General features: G+C 36.3%; 3 protein-coding genes across 3 annotated transcripts; 1 reads left to right on the forward strand and 2 right to left on the reverse strand.

The window, feature by feature from the left end:
• Positions 1–5476: 5476 nt before the first annotated feature.
• Positions 5477–6711, reverse strand: LOC104230380 (early nodulin-like protein 4). The gene is made up of 2 exons (XM_009783167.2): positions 6488–6711; positions 5477–5847 (listed from the first exon to the last, which is right to left on the reverse strand). The coding sequence occupies exons 1-2, from the start codon at positions 6657–6659 to the stop codon at positions 5477–5479; spliced, it is 543 nt and encodes a 180-aa protein (XP_009781469.1). The 5' UTR covers positions 6660–6711.
• A 3173-nt stretch (positions 6712–9884) lies between these two features.
• LOC104230379 (transmembrane E3 ubiquitin-protein ligase FLY2-like) lies at positions 9885–21025 on the forward strand. The gene is made up of 15 exons (XM_009783165.2): positions 9885–10498; positions 13698–13770; positions 14041–14168; positions 15355–15470; positions 16604–16664; positions 17272–17338; positions 17420–17497; positions 17617–17774; positions 18086–18145; positions 18224–18317; positions 18933–19100; positions 19575–19903; positions 20026–20142; positions 20233–20400; positions 20625–21025. Exons 1-14 carry the CDS (start codon positions 10349–10351, stop codon positions 20332–20334), a joined length of 1701 nt encoding a protein of 566 aa, XP_009781467.1. The 5' UTR covers positions 9885–10348; the 3' UTR covers positions 20335–20400; positions 20625–21025.
• A 684-nt stretch (positions 21026–21709) lies between these two features.
• LOC104230378 (L-type lectin-domain containing receptor kinase VII.1-like) lies at positions 21710–24450 on the reverse strand. The gene has a single exon (XM_009783164.2). It carries the CDS (start codon positions 24431–24433, stop codon positions 22376–22378), a length of 2058 nt encoding a protein of 685 aa, XP_009781466.1. The 5' UTR covers positions 24434–24450; the 3' UTR covers positions 21710–22375.
• Positions 24451–26382: the final 1932 nt, after the last annotated feature.

The following is a 26382-nucleotide window of genomic DNA, read 5'->3' on the forward strand; positions in this document are numbered from 1 at the left end:
TTGTATGGCGTGGCATGTGAGGTGTTCACGGATCATAAGAGTCTTCAATATTTGTTCAAGCAAAAGGAGTTGAATTGAGGCAGAGGAGGTGGTTGGAGTTGTTGAAGGATTATGATATCACTATCTTATATCCCCCGGGAAAGGCCAATGTGGTGGCCGATGCCTTGAGTAGGAAGTCAGCCAGTATGAGCAGTCTTGCTTATATTCCGATCGGTGAGAGGCCGCTTGCTTTGGATGTTCAGGCCTTGGCCAATCAGTTCGTGAAGTTGGATGTTTCTGAGCCCAGTCGGGTGTTAGCTTGCACGGTTGCTCGTTCTTCTTTGTTGGAGCGTATCCATGATCAACACTATGATGATCCCCATTTATATGTCCTTAGAGACACGGTGCAACACGAAGGTTCCAAGCAGGTTACCTTAGGTGATGATGGAGTTTTGAGATTGCAGGGTCGAGTTCGTGTGCCTAATGTAGATGGGCTCCGTGAGTTGATTTTAGAGGAGGCCCATAGCTCCCGGAACTCTATTCATTTGGGTGCCGTGAAGATGTATCAGGATTTGCGGCAGCATTATTGGTGGTGTAGAATGAAGAAGGATATTGCTGCATATGTGGCTCGGTGTTTGAATTGTCAGCAAGTCAAGTATGAACATCAGAGGCCTGGTGGTTTGTTCCAGAAGATTGAGATTCCTGAGTGGAAATGAGAGCGGATTACTATGGACTTTGTTATTGGACTCCCACGGACTCAGAGGAAGTTCGATGCAATGTGGGTTATTATTGATAGGCTGACCAAGTCAGCGCATTTCATTCCTGTGGCAGTCTCCTATTCAACCGAGAGGTTAGTTGAGATCTATATCTGGGAGATTGTTCATCTTCATGGCGTGCCTGTGTCTATCATTTCGGACCAAGGTACACAGTTTACCTTGCATTTCTGGAGATCAGTTCAGCGAGAGTTGGGCATGCGGGTTGAGTTGAGCACAACATTTCATCCTCAGACGAATGGGCAGTCCGAGCGGACTATTTAGATTTTGGAGGATATGCTCCGAGCTTGTGTCATTGACTTTGGAGGCTCGTGGGATCAGTTTTTGCCTTTAGCAGAGTTTGCCTACAATAACAACTACCAGTCGAGTATCCAAATGGTTCCTTATGAGGCTTTATATGGTAGGCGGTATCGGTCTCCGGTTGGATGGTTTGAGCCGGGCGAGGCTCGGTTGTTGGGTACGGATCTGGTTCAGGAGGCCTTGGACAAGGTCAGGATTATTCAGGATAGGCTTCGTACAGCTCAGTCAAGGCAAAAGAGTTATGCAGACCGCAAGGTTCGAGATGTGGATTTTATGGTCGGTGAGCGGGTATTGCTCCGAGTGTCGCATATGAAGGGCGTGATGAGATTTGGGAATAAAGGCAAGCTTAGCCCTAGGTTCATTGACCCATTTGAGATTCTTGATCGAGTGGGAGAGGTGGCATATAGACTTGCATTGTCGCCGAGCTTATCAGTCGTGCATTCAGTGTTTCATGTGTCCATGCTTCGGAAGTATCACGACAATCCATCCCACATGTTAGATTTCAGTACTGTCCAGTTGGACAAGGACTTATCTTATGAGGAGGAGCCGGTGGCTATTCAGCTGAGATCGAAGAGTTTTCTTCTGTTCGTGTTTAGTGGAGAGGTCAGCCTCCTAAGGCATCGACCTGGGAGTCCGAGTCCGATATGCGGAGCCATTATCCCCATCTTTTTCCCGACTCAGGTACTTCCTTCTTCTGTCCGTTCGAGGACGAGCGGTTGTTTTAGAGGTGGAGAATGTGATGACCTTTTGTCATCACTTGTGTTGCAATGAAATTCTACGTTTTGAGGCCTTAAAACCTCCCTTAGAACCACCTCGATTTGTATGCGCAGTCCGGGCGCGTAACCGGAAAGCTTAAATGTGAAAATCTGTGAAAAATGATAAGTTTTAACTGTAAAATGAATAAATTTGACTTCGGTCAACATTTTGGATAAATGAACCCGGACCCATAATTTGACGGTCCAGGAGGGTCCGTAGGAAAATATGGGACTTGGGCGTATGCCCGGAATCGAATTCCGAGGTCCCAAGCCCGAGAAATGAATTTTTAAAGGAAATTGTTTTTTGAAATTGTTTAAGGAAAATTGAAATGAAATTTTGCTTAGAACATGATGGTATCGGGCCTGTATTTTGGCTGCGGCACCCGGTACAGGTCTTATATATGATTTAAGATATTTTTGTAGAATTTGGTGAAAAACAGATGTCATATGACGTGATTCAGACTTAAATCGCAAAGTTGATGTTTAATGAAATTTTGAGAAAATTTCATTGATCTCGAGATTTAATTTGATGTTCATGATATTATTTTGACGATTTGATTGCACGAATAAGTCCATAGGATGTTTTTGAGGTTTTGTGTGCACTAGGTTTGGAGATCCGAGGGCTCGAGTGAGTTTTGGATAGGTTTCGGGATGTTTTAGGCTTAAAACCAGAAGTTGCAGGCCTCTGAACCCGCCAGTGCGGTCCGCGGTCGGCGTTGTGCGGTGCGCGGTGTAGGGTTGTGCGGCCGTAGTCGACTTTGTGCGATCCGCACAGGGGCACTGTTGTGCGACCGCATTCGACTTTGTGCGGTCCGCACATGGCACTGGACCGCAGTACCCTTAGTAAGGCTTGTGCGGCCGCAGTCCATTTTGTGCGGTTCGCACAGGGGGTTTAAGAAGAGTATGATTTTCAGTCATTATTCATTTTTCAAAACCCCAAAAACATAAGAGACGATTTTTTAAACAACATTTCTTCTCCAAATCAATTGTAATTTATTTTTAACTAGTTTTCTTCAATCATTAACATCTTTTAACATGATTTCAACTTCAAATCAATGATTTTCATGGGAAAAATTGGGTGCTTTGGGTAGAACCAAGGTTTTTCAAAAATTGGGGATTTGGACCTCGATTTGAGGTCCGATTTCAAAACAAATTACATATTTGAGCTCATGGGGGAATGGGTAATCGGGTTTTGGTTCAAACCTCGGGTTTTGACCACGTGGGCCGGGGACGATTTTGACTTTTTGGGTAAAACTTTGAAAAATTCATTTTCATGCATTCAAATTGATTCATTTAGTATTTATTAATGTAATTAAGTAACTTGTGGCTAGATACGAGCGAATTGGTGGAGGAATCAAGGGGGTAAAGCAATAATTGAAACTTGAGTTGTGTTCGAGGCATCGAGGTAAGTGTTCGGTCTAACCTTAGCTTGAGGGATTAGGAGTTGTGTCTTAATTGCTACATGCTAAATGTGGAGTACGACGTATAGGCATGGTGACGAGGATCTATACGTTGGTGTCAAGCATGCCCATGAGTCTTCTATTATAATTGTTATGACTCCGTTGTGGTTTATTGCGCTTCATATGTTATTATCACCATTGTTTTTCCTTGCTGGGATGATTGTTGGATATTAATGATCCCTTGCCGGGATGTTTGTTTTGATAGTATTGTTCCCTTGCCGGGATGTTGTTGAAATATCATTGTTCCCTTGCCGAGAAGTTGTTATATTACTCTTGTTCCCTTGCCGGGATTCCTTGTGATTATTGTTGGCTTGTAATTGGGATCGGGTGGTACGCCTACCACAAGATATAGTGAAATGGGAGTGGGTGGTACGCCTACAACAAGATATAATGAAATGGGAGCGGGTGGTACGCCTACTACGAGATTTAATGAAATGGGAGCGGGTGGTACGCCTACCACAAGATGTGATGAAATGGGAGCGGGTGGTACACCTACCACAAGATAAGATGAAATGGGAGCGGGGGGTACACCTACCCCGAGATTTAATAAAATGGGAGCGGGTGGGACGCCTACCACAAGATATGAGAAATAGGATTGGGTTGCACGCGTGCAACAAGATGTAAACTGAAAGTGAAATTGACCTTTATTTTCTTTATCTTTGTTAGAAGTTAAATTTTGGTTTCCTTATAATTTTATTGAGATTCTGCCTTATCTGTTATTCCCCAAAGCATGTTTTCCCCTCCCCAGTTTTAATTGTTTAGTTTTGTATTTCTTTTCCGCTATATATATATATATATATAATCGCACAGGTTTATCTGGAATCTGGTCCTAGCCTCGTCACTACCTCGCCGAGGTTAGGTCAGGCACTTACCAACACATGGGGTCGGTTGTGCTGATGCTACACTCAGCACTTATGTGCAGATACCGGAGCATCACCGGGTCAACAGCAGTAGCTTGGGAGCTAGCCTTCAGTCCACCGAGATTCCGAGGTAGTCCTGCAGGCGTTCGCATGCCCGACGTCTCTTCTATTAGTTATTTTGTTCTGTTATCATTGTATCTGAGACAAACAATGTTCCTTTTTTCAAACGTTTGTATGTAGTAATCATAGATAGTCCGTGAAAGTTGTGACACCAGTTTCTGGGTAGAGGCATATGTTGATTTCCGTATTATTTTAGTTTATTTTGTTTAAGTCTTCCGCTTAATCTCATATTCTGCTATTATTTAAATGTTTATCACATGTTAAAGCAAGTTGTTAAAAAGGATTAAAACAAAGAAGTAAAGAATTTTCTAAATTTCGTGGCTTGCCTAGCTTCTACGAGTAGGCGCCATCACAACTCCCGAGGGTGGGAAATCCGGGTCGTGACACTAACTTACGTAATTATTTATAATTTATTTTTAAATAATCTGGTAAACATACTTATGGAAATCATCCCCTGAACTGAAGTTTCATAGCAGCACAAACAGCAGCAGAAGAAAGAAGAAAAAGAAGAAGGAGGAGAAAGATGAGGAGAAAGGGGACTGAAGTTATTTAAAAAGTGGGTACAAGTTAAAACTTTTAAAAAAATAGTAATAGGGGCAACCAAATAGGGCGCCCTGTGCAATTTTTACTTATATTTATCCACAAAACTCGTCAACTACAAATTAATGCAATTTTGGTAAGCATATAAAGTAAGTAAAGACCAACAATTTCATAATCCTAAGGAATTAAAATTTAAAATGTCATTGGCTATTTATATTTTACTATTAGCGTGGCTTGATATTTCGTTGACTATATTCTTTTACTTTTGTTACTTCAAGATGATAAACATATTCTAATTTTTTCAGTAAACCCAAAGTTGAAAGTACTTTATGGAGCTCTTTGATGCATTTTTATAGCTAACGGGCGATGATTACGACTAAGTAATTTTATAGCTAGTATAGCTCCATAAAGCTAGACTAGTATAGCTAGAAGCAGTGCGAAGTTAATTCATTTTATACGAATAGGTTAATAAAAAAATATTACAGTTCTTCCTAGATTCTTTTAGTTTGTGCCAAAACTGAGCAATGATATTTGTTTGAATAAAAAATTCGAATTTTCCTTTTTTCAGTTTTTGCCTTCTCAACATTTTTTCGAATATACCAATGACGCTTCAATATACCATTTTGTTCAATCAAAAGCAATTAAATCACATTTAATTGAAAGAATTAATTAAAAAAAAACTGTAAGAATTAAACCAAGATACAGATATATGCTGCTATCATCAAACTAAAGCCCCAAAGGAAACCACTAGGACTAACAGTAAACCCTGCAGCCGATTGGGCCGGAGACGGGGCTGGTGAAACTGACCCAATGGGCTCAGTGACTGGGCTCAAGGCATTGTGGGCTTTATGGTTGGGAGATAACACAACAACTTTGAGCTTCTGGCCCTTCTCACAATTATCTTCATGTCCACTGATGAAATAGAATGGGCCTGATCTGTAAAGCTTGATTTTTGAATCACCATGTTTTAGTTCACGAATTGGCTTGTCCTTGTTGCACTTGGAATAATCATCTTGGTCAACTATAAGAACAGAATCTGACCCAATTTTGAACTTGAAAACTGCAAGTTTGAAAAAAAAGAAATACCAAGTGTCAAATTATTAAAAACACGTATACATCTAGACAGTCACAGAGTCAGGATTCTAACAATGAGATTTAGAAAAAATAGTATTAGTATAAATAGCCGCTCATTCAACCGCTTAAACTAAAAATAGCAGGAATATGTATATTATATGTATAGTTCATGTAATATGTGTATAATCAACATACATCGACTATGAAAAATAAATATTGAATCCGACAAGCTATTTGCGTAAATATCCCTTTAAGAAAACAAAAGAATGTTCGGCCTAGAATTGAAATCGGCAATCTAAAACAATTTCCGAAACATCTTGAGCTTTTTTCACTTTTAGACTGTGCCAAGCTATTCATATTTGGTAGCCGAAAAATTGTATAAAATTAGTATAGTTTTTATATATAATATACAAAATTTATATATATACAAAAAAAATATTTTTCGACTATTAGTTTGAAAGCGGCTATAGAGTGTCATTTTCCCAAATATTCTTTACCCTATTTCTACAGTATAATTTACTGACAAAACAGATTCAATTCAAAAATAACATGCAACTCTGCCACTGCAAATAAAGGTATTTGTATTATTTTTTAAAGATGAAAAAGAAGAGGAAAGGATTATTTACTAATGGTATCATTGACTTGAAAGCGATTTCTGTCAGACCAATGACTGTAAGATTCAGTAGGATTTAAAACCCAGCCACTTTTGCCACCAGCATAGAATGTATAAGCTTCACACGAGCACATAAAGCCAAGAAAAATCAAAAAGAAAGAGCTAAGTGAAAAAAGAGACTCCATTAGGAAAAACAGAGAGTTCAGAAACCAAAAGAAGAAATTTGCAAAAATGACCACAAAGAGAGCATCCTGAGGTTTGATGAGTGGAAGACTAGCAGTATTTATTTAGAGACGTATGAGATAACCGTTGATTTACATTGGGAATATATGGTAAGTCTTAGCTGTGTAATTTGTGCATATGTTAAAATCTCATAAATTACTGAGGTAGCTTTGACCATTGAACTGTATTTTTTTTCTTTTCAAATAACTGTTTACATCTGGCAATAAAATACTTATATCTGGCCGTTTGTGGAGATTTAAATTACATATAATCTGAAAGTCAAAATCATATGCATGTTGCTTCAAAGAATTAATTATACAAATAAGAAAAACACCGTTCTAATGGGAATAGAATCCTTGAAAATCTTAGCGCCCATTTGGCCATGAGAAATTTTTCATTTTTTTCGAATTTTTATTTTTTTTTGAAAATTTGAAAAACTCCAAAAAGTTATTTTTCAAAATTTTCACTAGATCACTCACAAAAATTCAAAAACAACTCAAAATTCTATTCATGTCCAAACACAACTCTAATTTTTAAATTACCATTTCACTTGAAAATCTTTTTACTTTTTTCGGAATGTTGCAATTCTTATGTCCAAACGCCCCCTTAGTGTATCTTATTGCAAATGTTAGAAGCTATTATGAGGAGTGTAAAGTGTAACTAATTGGATGAAGTTTATGGCTGAACAATTTTTTTCCTCCAAAAAGCCATTAGTTGCCCAAAAGGCTAGAAAAACTGTATAATTTCAAAAAAAAAAAAAATCAATGAAATAAACAACAGTGTATATTTTAGTAACACAATCAAAAAAAGTAATTCTCATAATGCCTCGCCGGAATTATACAAAGCTTGAAATATTCACTGGTACTTTAATAAATTAAAAAATAATGCATAAGTATTAAGTACTGGTAAAATTAATAGATATGAACACACAATATACAAGATTTTAACTTATCTACTTTTCAAGTATGAAAGAGTCGCCCCGCTGTTATGAATTTTTTCTAATTAAAAGATAACGACTGACATAAAATAATCATTTGTTCACTAGTATAATTTAGTCAACATTAATTAATACATTTTCTTAACAATTTGCAAATTAATCAATAAAACTAACATGGACTGCATCTATAACATAGGTTACTCGTGTAGTAAATCGTTCAACAAACTAACTAAGAGATTACGAATTGAACTATAGTGTAATGAACTCAAAACCTTAACAACGATCATTGGTGTTCAATTAAGTCTTTCCTATCTCCTTGAAATATAAAAAGAAGAATTAACTTAAATAGACGCCCACCTAATTTCTTAAATTAAAAATAGCTGAAGGAGGTATAATATATGTAAAACTCATATATAATTGTGTATAATCAATGTATAATCTATGTATACCGATTAGAAAAAGTAAATTGTGAATCTAACCGGCTATTAATGTAACAATCCCATATAAAAAAGAAAAAAAATAAACTTTCACGAGCTTCAAACAAAGCCCAAATGCTTAGTCTCCCATATATTTATAGGCCCATCTAAAAGACAACACCTAGAAATGACACCATATAGACGCGGGACAAATTCAAAAATAGCAAGATTTACAAGTGGTCGGTGAAAAATAGCCACAGTTTTAAAAATAATTGAAATTTAGCCACTTAGATAAATCTGAATGAAAACATTGTTCAAAATCCGGAAAATGTTCCAGCATAATATACTGGAATTATAGTATAATATACTGGAGTTCCAGTATAACATACCGGTCCAGCATAATATGCTGGAAGTTCATACATAGGTGCATCAATCTCCAGTATATTCTGCTGGAATTTTCTGTGTTGCAGTAAAATAGTGGCTATTTTTCAATGACTGTGCAAACACTGGCTATTTTTCAACGACCAGTCCGAAAGTTGGCTAGCCCGCACTATTTTTACTATAGACGCTTGTAACATATCTATTTAAATATATTTAATCTTTAACAACTATTTAAATTTAGTCAATTTTGGCAAGTTTCAAACTGAACATGTTTCTTCGTCTTCTTCCAACACATAAAAAATTAAAACTAATCGATTTTTAACTTCAGTTGGATGCGCATGTTTGAAGTTGATTTTGAAGCAGCTAAACTTTAGAAACATTGCAAATTTCGATGTTTAAGTAGTTAGCCTAAAACGGCTACTTTTACACTTCATCCACAAGCAGACAACTTGTCCAGAACAACAAAGAAGAGATAGGGAAAACTTCATATCCATAATTTTCAACTTCAGTTATACATCATACATGCATGCCAGGCTAAACTTTACAACCTTAGTAAAATTTGACTATTCTTTAAATAGGGGTCCTAAAAGGTTGTGCACTTCACCTACAATCTTGTCAGCCTGTCCAGAACAACAAAAAAGAGATAAGAAAAACTTCAAATATGTGATTTTCAACTTCAGTCGGACGCACATGTCTGAAGTTGATTCCGAGACAGCTAAACTTTACGAACTTAATAAATTTTGAATATTTTTTAAATAGAGAAGATCCTAGAAACGTTGTGAACTTAGTCCATAATCTGTCAACCTTTGATCATGAGGCGGCCAAACATTACAAACTTTGTAAATTTTAATTATTTTTTAAATAGGCGTCCTAAAAACAACTATTTGTGCACTTCACCCCCAATCAATCAGCCCGTCTAAAACAATAAAGAACTTCAAACGCTCATGTTTGAAGTTCATTTTGAGGCGGCCAAACTTTACAACTTTTTAAATTTCAACTAATTTTTAATAGGGCATCCTAAAAATGGCTATTTATGCACTTCACCCAGAATTTGTTAGCCGATCCAGAGCAACATAAACTTCATACCCGCTAAGTTAATTCTGACCCGGCTAAACTTTACAAACTTTGTAAATTTTGACTATCTTTTAAATGGGGTTTCTAGAAACGGCTATTTGTGCACCTCGCCCACAAACTTGTCAGCCTGTCCAGAACAACATAGAAGAGATAAGGAAACAGGTTCCATCCCTTTCATTCGGTGACAGCTCAATCACAACCGTTCAGAATGATCTTTAGAAAACTCTTTTGAAGATTCCATGGCCCAATGTCACATAACTGTAGGCAAGCATTAGCTTTATGCTTCATACCCACCAGTCAAACTATCATCCACACGGGACCACACCACTGAACCTAGACTTCATTTTTACCAAAGAAATTTAGGAGAAAACTATTGTCAAATGCTCTTTAGCTTAGTCTTAAATAGATTTTCTGCATAACTGATCCCCAACCCCGACCTCCCCTCACCCCCATTTTATTTATCCATGTATTAGAACATATTTAATTAATTAATAAAATATTGGGATAAATGTTTACTTATACTAACTGTTTTTGAATAAACAAATGCAAGTGCGGGTTTCTTAATTTCTGGTTCAAGAATTGACCAGTGAAGGCATTCTTGGTAAACCCCAAATCAACAATTCAAATGATTCTGCTTATGTTGAGCTTTCATTTTCTCTGAAGTTGATTGGTCTCTTGATTTTTTGTTGTTTGGACTTCACTTTAAGCAACCCCCATTTTTTGTATTTCTTCTTTTTAATTTTTTTTAAAAAATTTCTCTTCTTTGTAACTGTAATGGGCTTTATTTCTTCATCTGGGTTGTTCAAGAATTGCTTAAAGGAGAAGACTTTGAATTGATCTTAAAATGGGTGTGGCTAAAAATTTGATCTTTTTGAGGAAAAATGATGGGGTTTTGCTTAGAGTTTTATTCAGTTTATGGTTCATCTTTGGTGGATTTTGTCCAGTAATGTGCCTCAGGCCTCTCAGGGAAAGATATCGATCGTGGGGCGATGAGGTTAGTATTCGGAGTTATATTCTATTTGCTCTTCTTTGTTTTTTGCTTGCAAGTAGAAATTATTTTTTATTGGAATAAAATGTGCCCAAATAGTGGAATAAGTGCTGCTCTTACTAGTTTAGATTGTAGCATAGTCACTACGTTGATTAATTGATTGATCGTCGATTGTTGTTGTTGCTGTTGTTCTAAAACAGGATTGGTTAATGTTGTAAAAGTATCTCGCGGTGAAGTTTGCTACTTTAATACTGAATTGCATATTAAAAAAATGAAGCTTTACTCATTCAGCTAACATAAAGTGCGAAATTTGTATTAGCTAGCTGGTGAATTCTAGTCTTATGATCGTATTGTTTATGATTGGTTCTATTTCTTGTGTAGTTTTGCAGTGTTTAAAAATGTAGTCGAAAAACTTTGCATGGTTTAATTTCTGCTGATATGTTAAATTGCTCTCTCCTTATGTTAAGTAGCTTGAGCTATGTGGTTAATGGAATTGATATCTTTGGCTCCTGGCGAGCAAGAAAAGTACTATTGGTTCTTCTACCGTTCTACGTACTGCCTTGACATTGGATATTTATAAAATGGGCCGTAGTGGAATGGAACAGATATTAGGGATTCATATAGTTACCCCAACTAGTTTGGGAGTAAGGTTAGTTGTTGTTATTGTTGGAATTCTTGATGGGAAAGTTCTGACTTTGGTGCGTGGCACTGAGTTTCTGTTAAATATTTTCTGTCCCTAAGTTTAACCTTAGGCTTCTGATTGAAAGGAAATAGGTTTAAGCTTAGGCTGAAACTCGAAAGGGCTTTCGTGAAAGCTGATTGATAGGAAAGAAGAAGAGACTGGTGAGGGTCTAAAGTGATTCGGTGTTGTTGTTAATTGGATAAGCTAGCGATGACAAGCATATATGGGGGATGTAGAAGATGTAATGTGGTTAATGTTCATATGCTTCAAGTTTGAGTGGGTTAATTAATGGAGCAAATTTTTCACTTTTCATTATTCTTGTTAAGTCTTAGCTAACTTGACCTTATGTCAGTCAAAGGCTGAGCTCTTTTATTACATTGATGGAACTTTATATGACATATATTAAAAAAAAGGGAAAAAAACCTGCGATAGAAAGGTGATACGTTTGACTAACCCGCACTTCTATTAGACTTTCTCTTTGAAGTCTCAACAGATGCCAATGTTCTTGTATGCTTTTCGCCAAAAGAAGAAGAAGAAAAAAAACTAGGTGAAATGTGAAATTAGAACAAAGTTTTATGCGCTTGCCAGTTCGTGAATGATGCTATAAAAATCTGCTGGATGATGATTACTCCAATAAAAACATGAAAAGCCTGAGTAGTGTTTTGGAGAAACATCTGATGATAGAATAATGCATATCTCTAGTATATGATGAAAAATTCTTCAACATATGTACCATTTAAAGGTAGGGGTGGCAATGGGGCGGGGCGGGGCGAGTTTTCTTTAATGCGGGGCGGGGCGGGTTTGCTCCTATGCGGGTGCGGGGCGGGTTGAAACCATTTTAATTTTTTAAAAGCGGGGCGGGTTGCGGGTTTGACGCGGGTTGAGTGCGGGTTCAACTGCTATTTTACATTCTTTTTTCAGCTAGCAATTTTATTTTAGGTTTCTGTCCAAAGAAAGTATACTTATTTTTTGTATCTTGTAATTATTTATATTTTCATTAATATTTTTGGTATTAAAAATCAACATAATGGTTACTATACAACAATGTTCATTATTTCGGAAGTCAAATATTTTTTCTTAAATTGTGATTTTTCATGCATTTTATAAAAAATTTATTTATAAAACATTGTGACTTGTCGTTGTCTTTTACATAGTTTATAAATTTATAAATATGTAAATTTTATATTTCAAATTGAGAGTATTGCATTGTCTCATTATCAGTACTCCGACAGAATGTTGTTTTTAAAACAGATAAATGAATTAGCTATAATTTTTCCACTCACTTATCGGATAAATAAACAAATGCAGGTTACAACTTGGTGCGTCTGGCATGGTTACTGTTTATTTGTATGTCGTCCCTACCGTTTTCGATTTTTATAATTGCAATTCATGCACAAACTAGTTTGTTTCAGAAAAAATAATAGGAGAAAATTTAAGCGGGGCGGGGCCGGTTGAAAAAAGGAAAAATAGCTATGCGGTGCGGGGCGAGTTGAAATTCTTGCTGGTTAAGCCAAACCCGCCCCGCACCCATCCCGCCCCGCCCCGCCCCGCTGCCATCCCTATTAATTAAAGGAAACATCATTCCTTCTTTCTTGCACATGTTGCATGTAAGCATCTACGGGCCTAAGCAAAACACATGTCTAGATGCAGCCTAGGTGTGGCAACCATAGGCTGGTGAGAGGAATTCAAGCTATTTGGCTTAATCTGCAGCTGATAGGTCTAGTCCTTTATACTATTTGAATCTTACTAAATGTAAGTTTAGTATAAAAATGAGGAGATATGGGTGACAAAGTTATATGAGCTAAGAAGGAATAATCCATCTTTATTTATCCATTTTTTTTTTTTTTGATTTGCACCGGGTGTCCGAGTCTCTTCGAGCCCCGACTATTTCCGGGGATGCACAGGCCCTCGGCAAGGAGTTTCCCGCAAGTGCACCACGATTAATTCAGGTTTTACCCAGTCCGATGGCCCTCAGAAATTGTTTGCACCCAGTGGGTTTCGAACTTGAGACCTTGAAAGGGAGCAAACCCCAAGGCTCAAGTCAATTGCCACCAGGCCAACCCCTGAGGGTTATCTTTATTTATCCATTCTTTTATATGAAACTTGCTCTTATGAGTATTACCTTGTCTAATTATATTGAGAAAATCCCGAACAAAGTAGAATTTTCTCTGGAACTATTTCATGTATATGCCTACTGCCAAGATATCTGCCTCTCCAATCAACTCTTGACACCAATAAAGAGTTGGTGTTTACATAAAAAAAAATTCAGGGATGATGAAATGCCTAGATAAATTCAGTCAATAAGATATGTAATTACTAGATGGATAAACTCGGTCAATGAGATATTTAATTATTCTACTCAGTTATGACTTTTGGAGCTCATTTATGAGTATGGAACTCTGGAAAGGAAATTAGTCCTGCATTTGAACATGGAACCTGAAGATAATTTCATTTCCAAAAGTGAAAAAGGCCTTCTTTTTGTTTCCGCCTAACCTTTAATCATATCCTTATTGTTTGTTGCAGTGGCTTCTTGTTAGAAAGGATGAAAATGAATTGGGGCCATTTTCTGCTTGGAATATAACAGGAACTTATAGAGGTTTGTAAGTTGGTTGTAAATATGATATTTTAGTGCATTGCTCATATTACATATGAGTTGAACAGAATGCTTTACTGTTGTTCTACTTTTCAAAATAACGCCTTATTTGTTTTGTTAAGCCAACTGGGCTAAGAACTTATGGCCAATTTTGTAAGTGATTGAGTGGAACTCATCAAACACAACATAAAGGAAATTCTCATGCTCGTATCAATTACTATAGCTTTCTGTCTTGAATCTTATAATACCTTCTTCTGGACATTTGAGCTGCAGGGTCTTGGAGATTCCTAGATTCAACAAATGGCTCTTCCAGGTTTCCTGATTTTAGGAAGTCCAATGGCAACTCGGTCCTTGAATTGATAAGTAATCCAACAAAAATAACTGGTGTCCATTATGTTCAGGTAGTCCTGTCATCATTAAATAAGTGAATTTCTTTACAAATTATTGTGCTAACTTCCATTGTTTCCACGTAAGTACTTGTCTCTGACCTTTTAAAAAAATAAAGTTGTATACGTCATTGTGTCCCAATAGGTTTACTTAATTTTTAAGTAGATGTTTTGGTTAGTTTACTCACTCTTTCTATTAGAGCTTCTCTTATAAGTCATACCAGGTATCGTTTACTGTTGTTTACAACTTTCAAGAATTCAAATTCATTTAGCTGTACAAATTTTTGAACTTTGATGTGATGTTCTTTATCAAACTAACTAGTCAAGAATTTCTTTAATATTTTGTCCAACTACCACTAATATAGTACATAAATCAACTTAAGATTTTATACTTTGCATCCATTCAAATACTGTCATATGACAAGGATTGTGCTGCTATTTTGCTGAAGAAGTCTTACACAGCAAAAAGAGGCAGCCGGTGCACAAGACATCCCGCGTTCACGCAGGGTTCGGGGAAGGGACGCACCCCAAGAGGGTGTGATGTAAACAAGCTAACCTAATGCTTGCATTTGTGGCTGCTTCCACGGCTCGAACCCGTGACCTACAGGTCACACGGAGACAACTTTACTGTTGCTCCCAAGTTCCCCTTCTTACACAACATCAGTCGTTTACCCAAAGTTCCCCACAACCACTTTGGTATTTCATCCCAGCAGTATTATGGAACAAATGTCTATTGCTACTATTAGTCTATAGCTTATGGTGGTAGTGGTGTAATGGAATTGTTCTTCATCTTTTTATTTGTCCTAGCATTTCTATCATACCCTTAAATATGCTGTTTGTTGAATAAGCAAACTTCTTCCTGCTAATCCCTTTGACAAATTGTAACTTATCCAAAAATACCTGCATATTTGTAAACCAGTGAGTTATAGAGCTGTAAGCTCAACACCTTACTAGGAATAGTCTGATGTGCTTACTGATTCTAGCTTTGCTTCGTTATTGTAATGTATTGCTATCCTTTGATGAGTTGTGCATAAGCAGTGAAAACACGCGATTCTGAAAATTGAAGTCCAATATACTTTCTCTATTGCTGATTTACTATTAAAAGTGATATTTAGCAGGGGTTTGATCTTGCTCAGATGATGAAACTTTTTATGCAGAAATTGTACATTTCTACAATTTAACTTCACGTTGTACACAACAGGGTGCAATAATTTTCCATGATGTTTTTGACAATGAACATGGAATTGGTGGTGCTCAAATCAGAGTAGAAGGTGTATATATATGGCCATTCAGACAACTTCGAATGGTAGCTTACAGGTACTAGTTGCTAATTGGTACCTAGTCTGGAATAAAATTGATGTAAAAATATGCTAAAGTAATTAAGTAACTCATGCCAAAACTGTACAATAGTTGTTTTCTAGCTTTGAAATGCAACCAGCTTTTATCCTGCTGAATGATTCCGATAAAAAATAGTATTTAACAAAACCAATGAAGAACTGTTATATGATACATAAATGGATGGTCAGAACTGGTGCCTTTGCTGAAATTGAAGTAATTCATGCCAAAAATGTACAACAATTGTCGCCCAGGCCTTTGGTCTAGTGGTAAGAGTGCATCGCGTAAAGTGTGGGCTAGGCGGCACACGTTAGGGGTTTGAGTCTTACTGCTGACAAAAGCCTGGTACTTAAGTGGAGAAGGGTAGAGGGGCGGGCCAAATATCCAACCGAGCTTCGAACCGTGTGCCACTAGCCCTCGGGTATTTCTCGGTTATAAAAAAAAGAGTGTACAACTTTTTCTAACTTTTATTTCTAGAGTCCTTTTATCATGCTTGAGGATTGAGATTAAAAGTTGTATTTATGAACTCAGATAAGAACTGTAATATGATACATAAGACGATGGATGGTTATGACTGATGCATCTATGTTAAATTTGATTTGTATTATGTCTTGGACCGTCTAGAGAACATAATGGTATTCTATTCGGGTTCAAGCAATATGGCCTCACGTAGGAACTATTAGCTTATATGAAACAATGGCCTGGGTATAATGTACTACAGTAAGAAAGAAAGATAACAAGATAAAGCCTCATATATTACCTCTCCATTTCCTAGGTTTAGTTCCACTTAAGGTGCTTTATAGTGCATGAAACTATCAAGGCCATATTGTTCAAATTACCAAAACAGCAGTGTACGTACTTATAGTTGACTACTTTCTTGTACTTGCTAAGTTGAAAGCGGAGCTATTCTCAGTGCAAGAATAATAATCCTATCTGTTTTGATGCAGTTAGTAGCTGCGTATTAAGATATTTACTCACCTTTAGAATGTCTAAATCTTGTGTTCTTCATAAGATGGAATTTAAACTTTAGATATTGGTTCACACATCACATAACATGGTTGGAGATCCTATCTTAACATGCTTCATCAACTCACAGTCGTTCTTCTAATTTGCAGTGGCAAAGATGGTGAGTTTGGGCAGGAAGATGATTATCTATTGTCGAATCCATATCACTTGGTATTAATTACAACAATATGTCATTTGTCCTCAGCATGGATTATTGAAAAGAGTTTTGACATGTCACCTTATGATCATCAATAACATTGAGTTCTGCTGCTGCTAGAATCGGTTGAAGTACTTTAATTTTCTTCAAATGTGTCACATATTTGTATGCTTTATGTTTGAAGAACGCCATGCTTGAATTCCATTGAGAATTTGGCATGCTTTGAATTTTATATGATATTCTGGTAATGGCACAACAAATTTCAGAAGTTTTTTCTTCTACTTCTTTAGAGCTCCCTTTGTCTACTGTATTTTTCTTTTTCTAAAGAAAATTGCAGGGTATATCTCTTTATTAACATTTGAAATTTTAGCACATATTTGGATAGCCATAAGTAGAATTCTCTTTCAAAAGCGGGATAATGAGATGGAACTTCTAATACTATTCATATCCTGCAGATGGTTTTCCTTCCCCCTTATCCTTTGCTTTTTATTTCTCTTTTTGGTTTTTTAAAAATGTTTTTGGATGTTCCGTTCTTCCAGTGACAGTAATCTGAGTTTTTAGCTGTTAAGAAGATTTTTGTCATTGAAAATGACTTGCTTCATCCATTATCTTTGTTGACAGCTTGGAGTTTTCTCATCCCAGATCTTCCAGGAGTCTTCTCGAGATAAGATTTGGAAAAAGAAACACTGTAATAATGTTTACTCAACGTCGATCCGGTTTTTAATGTTGTAACTTCTCGCTTAAGCTATGTATCTTTTTGTTTCTGCAGCACCGTTTTATGAGATGGAGAAACATTGTAATATTGAAATTGCTGCACAAATTGCTCGTGTCTCATCCTCCACTAATGGTACTTCGGGTTTTCTTGTTTACCTTTCACCTTTGATATGATACAAGATCCTTGATCATACCTCATCCATAAGCTTGTGCAGAATATCAGGAAGAAGTGATTTATCTTTTTTTTGTCAGATGGTGCTCGTGATCATTATCACCTAGAAGGATTGATAGAGAGCCCTTCAGTGGATGCTGACGGAGACTGTTTCTCACCAATGCTATTGAATGCTACCTCTGTCAATATAGAGGTTTATTACAACAAAGCAGTGAACTATACATTGATGGTCACATTTGTATCCTAAAACACTTCTCTTTTTTACTCCCTCTGTCCCAATTTATGTGACGGTGTTTGACTCGGCACAGAGTTTAAGAAAGAAAGAAAGAAAGATTTTTGAAACTTGTGGTTTAAAACAAGCCATAGAACTTTGTGGGGCTATAAATCATCTAACTAATTGTAAAGTTGGAATTTTGAATCTAAATTATTTCTAAATAAGGAAGTATAACATTCTTTACTTAAAAGAAAAGTATGACAAAGAGGGATTATTAGTATCATTTTTGCTATAAACTGCACTTGTCTGGATTCCTTAACTGCCTAATCCACCAGATATCTTTTCTGCAAGTGCTCCTTCTTATTCGACAAATGGAACATAGCAACACTCAATCAGTAAGACTACCACCATCCATCTCTCTCTCTCTCTCTCTCTCTCTCCCAATCAATGATATGTGATATTTTTTTTTCTAGGGAGCTGCCAAAGTTTCAATTCTGATGATTGGACAACAGGCTATCATGGATGCTTATCTTTGTCTTTTGCATCTGACCGCTGGAATACTTGTTGGTAAGTTTGATCGGTAGTTGTTGTCTTGGTCATTCTAACTGGTACTAGTATAGTCGCAGAGTTCTGTGTAAGCTATTCATTCCTTGTGAGCAGAGGCGGATCCAAGATTTAAGCTTTATGGTTTCAACCTCTAAGATTCTTAGTATGAACCCATTGTATTTCTAAAGTTATGGGTTCAGTTTTCATGAATGTTTATACATAAATATATACTTCGTGTTGAAAGTGCGGGGTTCAATGAACCCGGAACCGATACTCTGCATCCGCCTCTGGTGATCAGGCGTTCTGCGGTCAGAATGCAAGTCATACCTATGTCATATTCTTCTGCGTTATTTGCCACTTTGAAAGCAGCACTGTTAAAAGTTTATGTAGATGGTTCTTCAAATGATTGACATTCTTAACTTGTTCATTCTTTTCTCATAACAAACTTATGTTGTTGGATATTGTCAATGAAGCCCTACCCTTGACTCCCAAGTATCACTTTTATATAGTTTTTCTTCATAGAAGTCTCTCCAAACTTATATCCAATTCTTGCTCTGTTAATTAAGTCTTTATAAGTATAAGCTGGTCACTGATTTCTTATGGAACTGTGTACCTCTCCCTTTAATTCTTTTGCAGAATCCCTTTTCAATGCTTTTGCAACTGCTGCATTCTTCAAGTTTGTTGTCTTCTCGATATTTGAGATGAGATATCTTCTTGCTATATGGAAAGCGAATAGGCCAATGAATAGTGGAGAGGCTTGGGAAGCAATGAGGCGTGAACTGTCAGTACTTTACGGCCGTTTCTGTAAGTATCTTTTACTTAATGTGGACTTGTATAAAATAGATGGCAGAATCTGCAACTGGAGATTTGTTTGATACACATACCTTTGTTATCAATATGCATGACTGCAATTGAAAGGGTAGTTAGATGTTAAAATCAAATAACATATCTGGTTTCACCAGCATTTACGTCTTTCTTTGTCCAACTTGCTGATGGACAGGCTAATGAATTAACCACTTCTTATTCTATCACTTTTCCCCAATTTTTTTTTTGTTGTGAGCCAACGAACTTTGACCAAGTACAAGAGAAAGATTTCCTAAAGGAACGTTGAAGCATTTGCTTCGGGTCTTTCCAGTCTCCCTCTCCTCTCAAAGTTGGGCTACTTGAGTTACATGTGCAGTTGGTCATAAACAATCTGCTCGCTTTTTACTTTTCCTTTTCCTTTGTTTTTTCCTCTTTTATAAGAACCTTTTTTATTATTTTCTGAATCTTTTGCAGATGGGATCCTTTTAGGTGGTATATTGGTCATGTACGAGTTTCACAAGCTTCTACGCCCTATTCTTCTCCTTTTACACTCTTTTTGGATACCTCAAATTGTAACTAATGTTATTCGTGACTCGAGAAAACCGTTGCACCCTCATTACATCCTGGGAATGAGTATAACTCGTCTGGCAATCCCATTATATGTCTTTGGCTGTCCTCACAATTTCATGCGTATAGAGCCTGACAAGAATTGGTGCATTTGCTTGGGAGTTTTTATGGCGTTGCAGGCGGCAATTCTTCTTCTGCAGCACTATCTTGGATCTCGATGGTTCATTCCACGTCAGGTTTGATACTATTCCGTCAGCTGAATCTCTCGAAAGGATTAATTGTTGAAAGCAGGAAAAACTGAAAATAATTCATTCTGCCCTTTTACCTATCTTTTGTAAGCTTTATTGTTGTGTTGCAGATTTTACCCGAGAAATATAACTATTACAGAAGGTTTGATCAGGGTGCCAATAGTGCCGCTGATTGTGTTATTTGTATGGCTGCTATTGATCTTACTCAACGTTCAAATACTTGCATGGTAATATATATAGTCATGATAAAATTTTCTCTCCTAATTTAGAGTTCCTATTAGAATGTGATTTTAACTACAAAATTTCTCGATATTCAGGTGACACCTTGTGATCATTTCTTTCATTCCGGTTGTTTGCAAAGATGGATGGACATAAAGATGGAATGTCCAACATGTCGACGTCCTCTTCCACCAGCCTGAATAGATGTTATTTCTTGAATTCATATTGATATAGAGCAACTGACATTGCTCAACCTGTTTAAAAAGGTAAATGGCTTTGCATGAAATTATATTTGAACAGACGACCGACTTGCTAGCTCTTGTGGACACTTTCGGTTTAATAAATTCAGCAGTCATTGTGAATGGAGTTTTGAAAATGTTATAGTTGTAAAATGTCATATGCTTGTAATTATTTTCCTATAAATAGATATCTGAAGGTCCTTAACCGAAAAGGAAAAAATGTGTTGACAAAGTTTTGTTTTTTATTTCAGGTTGGCAGACTGAGAGCATACTTAAGAAGACTTCACTAAGTTATTGAAAGTTAACACAGATTCACCAGACTGCTGTGCAGATGACCTGTAATGTACATTAGTAATGTAATAGCTTGTTCAAGTGATAACTGCCTATTCTTTTCTTGTATTACACCACAAACAGATTTCTTTAGAAATACATTTACTTGAGTCTAGAGCAAACTATGTGGGAAATGTGTAGTTATTTCCAAGTAGAGAATTCTAGACGGAAAGCTGATATCTTTGGCTGGGGAGCCCTAAGATCAGAGACCTATCTTCAAGATGTAAATTACAGGTAAATAGCAAATATGTTTGGTTTTCAAGAACAAGTGATGTGTATATCAATCTTGAATTCTTGCAATAGGATTAAACCACATGCTCTACCGCTTGTGTGGGCCCCTGTTAATTCCTTTGAGTTTTATAGCCCGTTTGGCCAAGCTTCTAAAATCAGCTTATTTTGAGAAGTGCTTTTTTCAAAAGTACTTTTAAAAAAAGTGTTTTTGGTGAGAAGTAATTTATGTTTGGCTAATTAATTAGAAAAGTACTTTTGAGTAGTAATTAGTGTTTGGCCAAGCTTTTGAAAACTGCTCTTAAGTGTATTTTTTCTCAAAAGTGCTTCTCAGAAAAGTGCTTTTGGAGAGAAACTACTTTTTCTGCTTCTCCAAAACTGCTTCTGCTTCTTCTCAAAAGCACTTTTTTTCCTTCCAAAAGCTTGGCCAAACAGGCTATTATACTAGCGAACGTACTCCCCTGCAATCTCATGCACAACAAAAGAAATTAGAAAAGAAATTTCTAATGCCTAATAGTCGACCAATACCTCTACCCTAAATCCCATTCTCTTTCTTTCACTTTTCCCACTTGGGACCCCGGCTTTGAGTTTTTTTTAGTATTTCCATGTTGGGATAAGTTAGCAGTTCGCATTTGATATAAATTTGTATTTTATGTAAAGTTGCTAGAGTACGTTCGAACAAATAAAAACTTGTACACTTAAATATCCTAAAAGAGGTTTGATCAGGAAAAAACTTATAATCAAGGGCAGGTTTGTTTTATAAAACTTTATCATGGTATGACCAACAAAAGTATTGTTCTTTCATATTGCATTAGGTATGAGATAATACATGACTTGATGTATAACTTATACAAGGACTAACTTGCAGAAGTTAATAACGAATACCCAACACTAGATAATTAAGTACAAAATTTTATACCATGATTGTTTCTTCTAATACATCATATCAAATGTTTCCTTAATGTATAAAAAAGAAACAAATGCATATATATATATATATATATATATATATATACACACACACACATACACGCGACCTTACTAGAACAGAATCTATTCCTTAGGCTCGTACCAATATATCATTGAGTTCTAAGGAGACAGGAAACCAAGTCTGGTGGATGAATCATGGCCATTACACCAGAGCGTTATTAACAGCCCCCATCGCCTTCAGGTCAGGAACTGTGTTTGTTCATGAAGCAGCATTGCCAATTCAACCATATATATCTCCAACCATTTAATAAAAAAGAAAAACAATTACACATATATCTCAAAACCAACCCTTTTTCCTTAGCCATCTTATATAATTTGTTCATGAAGAAGCATTGCCAATTCAACCAACGATAGACCCTGGGAGTATAGAGATGAAGGTAACAAGGAGCAGAGTGATGAACAAAAACCAACAATCATATTTCATCTCTACAGTCTGCAGAGATGTAAGTTAAAGTCACCTACCCTCCACTAGAGAATTTGTCCAAGAAATATGCCTGGAAGAACAATAATTGGATAGTATGGTATTCGGTCTCATACTTTCCAGAAGGTAAAAATCCATATCCTCAGCTTCAGATTCATCTACCTCTGAGTTCCTTTCAAAGAATTTCACCACTTGTCGCGTGGTTGGCCTAGCTTTGGGGTCTAGGCTCGCACATATCATCCCTAATTGCAATACCCTTAACGCCTCCTCTTCATTAAATCCTTGATTACTCCTTAATTGATTATCAAAGGCATTACTCAATTCGCCCCGTTTCATTAGTTCCCACAGCCAATCCACTAAAGGTGGCTTGCCTTCCTCTATTGGCCTCCTTCCACACATCACCTCCAATATTAGAACTCCATAACTGAACACATCAGTTTGCGTGGAGGCACGGCCTGTCTTGGCAAACTCTGGCGCCAGGTAACCAACTGTGCCAACAACTCGAGTCTCGTTAGCCACTTGACCATGATCATGCATTCTTGCTAGACCAAAATCACCAATTCTTGCATGCATTTCCTTGTCAAGTAAAACATTGCTAGCCTTAATGTCCCTATGCAACACTTTTGCCTCCCACCCCTCATGCAAGTATAGAACCCCTAATGCCACATCTTTCAAAATCTTAATTCTGTCTTCAAAACTCAACATGTTTCCCTTATCACATTCAAACAGCTTTTTATCCAAGCTCCCATTTTCCATATAATCATAAACCAAAATCAGGCTGCCTCCGCCTTTCTTGCACCAGCCTCTTAATGCCACCAAATTTCTGTGCTTTAGCCTACCAAGACTTGAAATCTCAGTCAAGAATTGCCTTCCCCCTTCACTGTTTTCATGAGAAATGCGCTTTACTGCAACCTCTGAACCCCCAGTCAAAACCCCTTTATAAACCTTCCCATTACCTCCAACTCCAATCACATTGTCATCAGCAAAACCCTTTGTTGCAGCATCAATTTCTTGATAAGTAATCCTATGTGGCCAATATTCCAATTCCCAATCTTCCGTACACTCTTTTTCCCTTTTTATTCTCCTATTTCTCTTAATTAGAAACAATGAAGCTACAGAAGTGACCATAACAAGAAAGAAGAGTGATATTGTCATACCTACAATAAATCCCTTCGATCGATAGACTGGATCTTTAGGAAGCTCAAATGAAGGCAACCCATGTGTGATCAAAGCATCACTAATCGAAAAATTGGAGTTACTAAAACTCCAAGCTAAAATCTTGTGACCTTGAGCAAGAGATCCAGTGGATGCTGTGAACCCCACATACATCTCATCCTTAAAAACTTGAGAAAGATTCAGAAGGAAATCCAACAAAGGTTGCTTAGGCCTTTTCATACCAACTGGTGCCATAGTAACATTAATGTGGAAATCTGCATAGTCAATCCAAACTTGGTAGTTTTTTCCATTATTCAACTTTAAAGTCTCGAAAGGCTCTTCATTTAGGCTACCATTATCATTATACTTATTGTACATATCAGGCCAATAGCCTGCTTCATGAGCAAACACTGATTCAAGAGAATTAACATCAATTCCAACATGGTTGTTATTTATGTCATTGAATTCTTGATTCTTGAAAACATCAAACTCAACCCCAAAGACATGGTTATCGGGATTCCCATTATTTGTGAAGTTCAAGAAACCTAAATTCTGTGAAGAACTCGACCCCCTGTAAATACCTGTGTGTGGCACAAACAAGAAAACTATGCCATGTCCTGGTAGCCTGTCCCTATAAGGCGCCATAGCAAAAATGAAAGATGTTGAAAAGGGAAGAACTTGGGATGAATTGGGTGCTTTTGTGACAATTTTTGAAGGGTGTAGAGCTCTACCATCTGAAAAGGAAATCGCATCAAGGGTAAGGCTAAGTATTCCAGATTCAATATTAGCATCCCCATACGCTGACATATCTGATGGTTTAAAGCCATTGAAGACAAAATCAATAGCTGAAGCTGATTGAATACTAGAAAGTATGGTTATTAGCAGGTAGAGAAGAAGAGTTTTTAGGTGTTGCTTCATTCTGAGAAAGAAGCACATGTAACTCTCATGCCAGAAAAAATTATGAGAAGCAAGTGGTTACATAGGAAAAGGGGAATATTGAAAGGATACTTGGTCAAAGATTTGACAAAAAATACTTGGTCAACCAAAAAAACCATTTAAACTAAAAATAACTATATTATATATGTATAATTCATGTATAATATGTGTATAAAGTATATAATCAATATATAGTCTATATATATCGGCTAGAAAAAGTAAACACTGAATCCGAACGACATTTGTATAAAGATCCAAAGATTTTTCAGGATAGTGGAAATATCATAAAAATGAATGAACTCTTGATGACTGTTTCACCCAAAAGAAAAATTTAATTACCTGTGTCTAAAGTCAAGGAACTAAGAAAATGACAATAAAGAAATGCTGCAACATGCAAATGTGAAGATAAATAGGAAAAATAGTGGGATATTTTTATGAGTGGTACTTAACTAATGATATATTTTGTGATTTTTCAAAATTAGTGCCGAACCAAAAAAAAAAGGCATAAAATGAGTGAGATATGAGCACTATAAATCACTATTTAAATTTTAAAATGGATAGACAGATTTAAAAAGTGGTAAGGAGTGAGTTGGATTTTTTTTTAACAATTTGTGTATATATTTTGTATTGAAAATTATTTTTATATATTATGATCAGTTTGTACATTCTGTTATATAAAGGTAGAATTTAGGTATAGTCTAATTTGAAATTTTAGTTTAGGCACTTCAATATTAGTGAGGAAGTGGAGAAAGTGAAATGGCGGCTGCCAGCTTGAAGAAAAGAAAAGTCCAAACAGAAAGCCTGACTCCTCCTTTTGGTGTAAAAAATATATAAGCTTGTATTTTCTTTTCTCATTTTGGTCATGTAGATTCATTGAAATAAACAAAAAGCAAAACAATTGGATACAAGGAAAAAAAGAAAAGAAATTTAAGTCCAATTAATTTTCAATCAATAAGTATGGATTTATTAAAGTCAAAACCAAACGATTTAAATTAGGTCCAATTACATTTTGGGGCATTTGCATCTATACCCGCTTTTTGGGTCACGTTTTAACTTGTGTCCGTTTTGCAAAAATTACAAGCGTACCCACTTTTTCGCGTAACTTTAGCATACGAGGCTGAAGTAGCAAAAACAATCACGCAACACTTCAGCATTCTAGTAGACGGGCCTGAAGTAGCAAGTGTGCTGAACCAAGTGTGCTGAAGTTTTTGTTTGTAATTGCTGAACTTAAGCATAGTAGCTGAAGTTTTGTTCTCTATTTGCTGAAGTTTTTGTTTGTAATTGCTGAACTTAAGCATAATAGCTGAAGTTTTGTTCTCTATTTGCTGAAGTTTTTGTTTGTAATTGCACTAAATAAGCTGAAGCTTTTTTGTCCTGGATTCATTAGTTTTGCTATTAAGCTTTTTCAAAAACTTCAGCAGAAGATGCTGAAGTTATTTAGTTCATTTATAAAACTTCAGCACTAAATAAGCTGAAGTTTTTTTTGTCTTGGATAAACTTTTTCAAAAACATCAGCAGAAGATGCTGAAGTTATTTAGTTCATTTGTAAAAACTTCAGCACTAAAAGCTGAAGTTTTTTTGTCTTGGATTCATTAGTTTTGTCATAAAGCTTTTTCAAAAACTTGAGCAGAAGATGCTGAAGTTATTTAGTTCATTTGTAAAAACTTCAGCACTATATAAGCTGAAGTTTTTGAAAAAGCTTTCTAACATACTAGATAAATAATCAAATTGCCAACAGTATCTAAATCATAAATTTTGGAAAAAATAAACGTGAAAAGAATAAATTATCATGAAAAGAATCATTAAGTGTGACCTTAAACTTCTCATACGTGGAAATATTCACAAATGATTGTTTACTAACTTACGTAATTATTTATAATTTACTTTTAAATAATATGATAAACATACTTATGGCAATCATCCCATGAACTGAAGTTTCATAGCAGCAC

This window comes from Nicotiana sylvestris, chromosome 6, assembly GCF_000393655.2.
Source record: "Nicotiana sylvestris chromosome 6, ASM39365v2, whole genome shotgun sequence".
NCBI lineage: Eukaryota > Viridiplantae > Streptophyta > Magnoliopsida > Solanales > Solanaceae > Nicotiana > Nicotiana sylvestris.